General features: G+C 51.8%; 1 protein-coding gene across 2 annotated transcripts in view; it reads right to left on the bottom strand.

Annotated features, from left to right (window-relative positions):
- Nucleotides 1-2577, bottom strand: part of LOC113213663 (protein pangolin, isoforms A/H/I/S-like) — a 154431-nt gene that overhangs the window by 122807 nt on the left and 29047 nt on the right. For both annotated transcript variants that reach the window (XM_052267958.1, XM_052267959.1), the window contains exon 3: nucleotides 1422-1525. In XM_052267958.1, coding sequence (XP_052123918.1) covers nucleotides 1422-1525 — 104 coding nt within the window. The remainder of the gene's footprint in view (nucleotides 1-1421; nucleotides 1526-2577) is intronic.

Here is a 2577-nt window from a genome sequence, read left to right as displayed (position 1 = left end):
ACTTTGACCCGGAGAGAGAGAAAGAAGAAGAACGCCTGCTCCTCAATTGTTTATGACCGGTGTTATAAATGACACAGGCGAGTCGAGAAAAGGGCTGGTGGAGCAGGAGAGGAAAAGAAAACAGGCAGAGGATGGAGAGGGGAGAGGGAGAGGAAGAAAGGGAGAAGGAAGAGGTTGGGGAAGGGGAGAGCGAGCGGGAGAGAGGGAACAAGAGAGAGGGAGAGGGAGGGAGAGGCTACGGACGGCCATCCCGCCACACACACACACACACACACACACAGTCTCTGTGCGTGAACACACACACACACACACACACTTTCACCCATTTACTAAATAAGCAAGTGCGGCGCGGACATGTGTTGGCTGTCTGTCGCGTCTCTCGTCACCGTCCAACCAAATCCAAGCGTCACCACACATACCATATTACTTAAACTCCTCTCTCACATAGCCAATTCTCTCAGCTCGATGAGATAAAAAGCAAAGGAGTGCGCGCCAAGAAAAAGCAGCAAAAATATGGAAATTACACGATAAACCAAAGACAAATGCACACACACACACACACACACACAAATTAATAAACGAGCCGGCACTGGGCGCACGCTGGTCGGAGCGGCTCGACTTGGCAACGCCGCCACGACAAGAGAAGCCCCCCTTGGTCCATGCCCTGCTCCGCCCTGCTCCGCCCTGCTGCCCCCTCGTTGCGTTTGCGAGCCAGAGAGAGAGAGAGAGAGATGGCACGGGAGCAGAACCAGACGGACTCTCTCGGCCCTTCAGCGGAAAAAGTTGCGCACCACCCGCGTTTTAAAGCGGCTGGTTTTATAATTGACTAGCAACAGCAATACCGGGCACTTCTGCTCTCGAACTCAACGTGTTTCGAAGTTTCGATCCTCTCGTTGACATTTATAGTTATGCCACTTCCGGCTGGCGACGACGGCTCAGGAAGGCGAAAGAGAGGGTGGCAAAGGAACGTCAACGCGCCGAAAAAGGCGAGGAGAACGCCGCCAGCTGGTGTGTGAGCGACTTTTACTTGCAAAAGAAAGAGAAGCGACAAGCAACGACCGACGACGACGACGGACTGTACAGGAAGATGTTCCCACTCTCGCTAAAAACACCCTCTACTGCATTCGGCAAGCCTTATCTAAAATTAGAGACGTAAAGAGTGAAATTTTGTCGGCAGGCAAGACTGAAAAAAACGCCCCAGTATTTCTCACGCGAATTTGAAAATTCCATTATTTTCTTTATAATTTTTATAAAACCCTTGCTTTAAAAATCCCAATTTCCTGTTTGTTTTTTTTCTGAAAATTTTAATTCGGAAAGTTTATTTCTTTCTAAGAAATGTTTCCAAAACTCATGCTCTGAAAAATTTCGTTTCTTCTGTTCTTTCTTTTTTCCTGAAAATTTTGTAAAAGAGACTCACTTACCATTGAGACGGGGATGGGTCCGGCCGCGCCGTTGTGGTAGGGGTAGGGCGACACCAGGTATCCCATGTTGAAGCTGGACGAGTGCGGCGTAGGCTCCAGCTTGCCTGCGAGACACACGAAGAGAGGAGGATGTACAAACAACATGCAAAGTTGTCACACAAAAATTCGAGATTCGCGAAAAGGATAGAAAAGAGCTGATAGGGCTCGCCACACGACCATTTGGAAGTCAAAGGACCTATGATGCTCGTCCGGAGGAAAAGACCCGTGAGCACGAGAGCGGAAATGACTTAAAATTTACGAAATCCCCCACGCCCCTCTGGAAAGAAAATCAGGCGATTGCCTTTTGGTAGGCGGTCCTTGGCAAACTGACTAAAAATTGATATACTTATTTCGCGCAACACTCCGAGGCGAAGTCCTCTGAAAGATACAGTATCAGCTCGTGGCGACCCACCCCACCACCCCGGAGGCCCTCACCCCCCGGAGGGCTGAAAGGGTCGGCGCGATCGAGAGAGAGAGGGAGAGAGGGAGAGAGAGAGAGAGAGAGAGAGAGAGAGAGAGAGAGAGATAAATGGAGTCTGATGTATAGACTGCCCAAATAAGGCGTGCCCTTCCCCACTCGGCCGGGCCCGCTTATCGAAGCCTGATCGGAGCATTCCCACCGGCTCGGCTCACCGGCCTGGCTCACCGGCACCGCTCACCGCCGGCGCAGCGGCGGCGAAACACTCGTATATTGGTTTTGGAACAGCCGTGAGCTCACACCTCGTCCATCAGGGCGAGTGTGGGGAGGGAGGAAAAGCAATCATCAAAAACTGAAGAGAGACGAGTATGCCCCCTCATCACGGGGGTAAACCCCCCTCATAACTGACAAGAACCCAAGGGTTTGCTGTCAGTGTTCATTTCGCTTTGCTGAACACTTTGCAAACCACCGTTTTTGAACACTTTTCATTCATCAGTGTTGGTCCGCATGTTATTGGTAGTTGCATTTGACTCGCGAACAGAGTGAGGCCTAGCGAGTGAGGAGGGGTGACGAGGGAGGAAGGGTTGCAAGGGGGCGTAACCGCGTGCAGGACTCTCACTCCCCCTCCGGCACGGACAAAGGAAATGCCTACCACCACACACCGCACCGACCGACCGACTCAGCTCGCGCCAACCCCCC

Source organism: Frankliniella occidentalis, unplaced genomic scaffold (genome assembly GCF_000697945.3).
Source record: "Frankliniella occidentalis isolate FOCC.00 unplaced genomic scaffold, Focc_3.1 Scaffold61, whole genome shotgun sequence".
Lineage (NCBI taxonomy): Eukaryota > Metazoa > Arthropoda > Insecta > Thysanoptera > Thripidae > Frankliniella > Frankliniella occidentalis.
The sequence above is the reverse complement of the archived record's forward strand: the minus strand, read 5'-3'. Positions and strand labels throughout refer to the sequence as shown.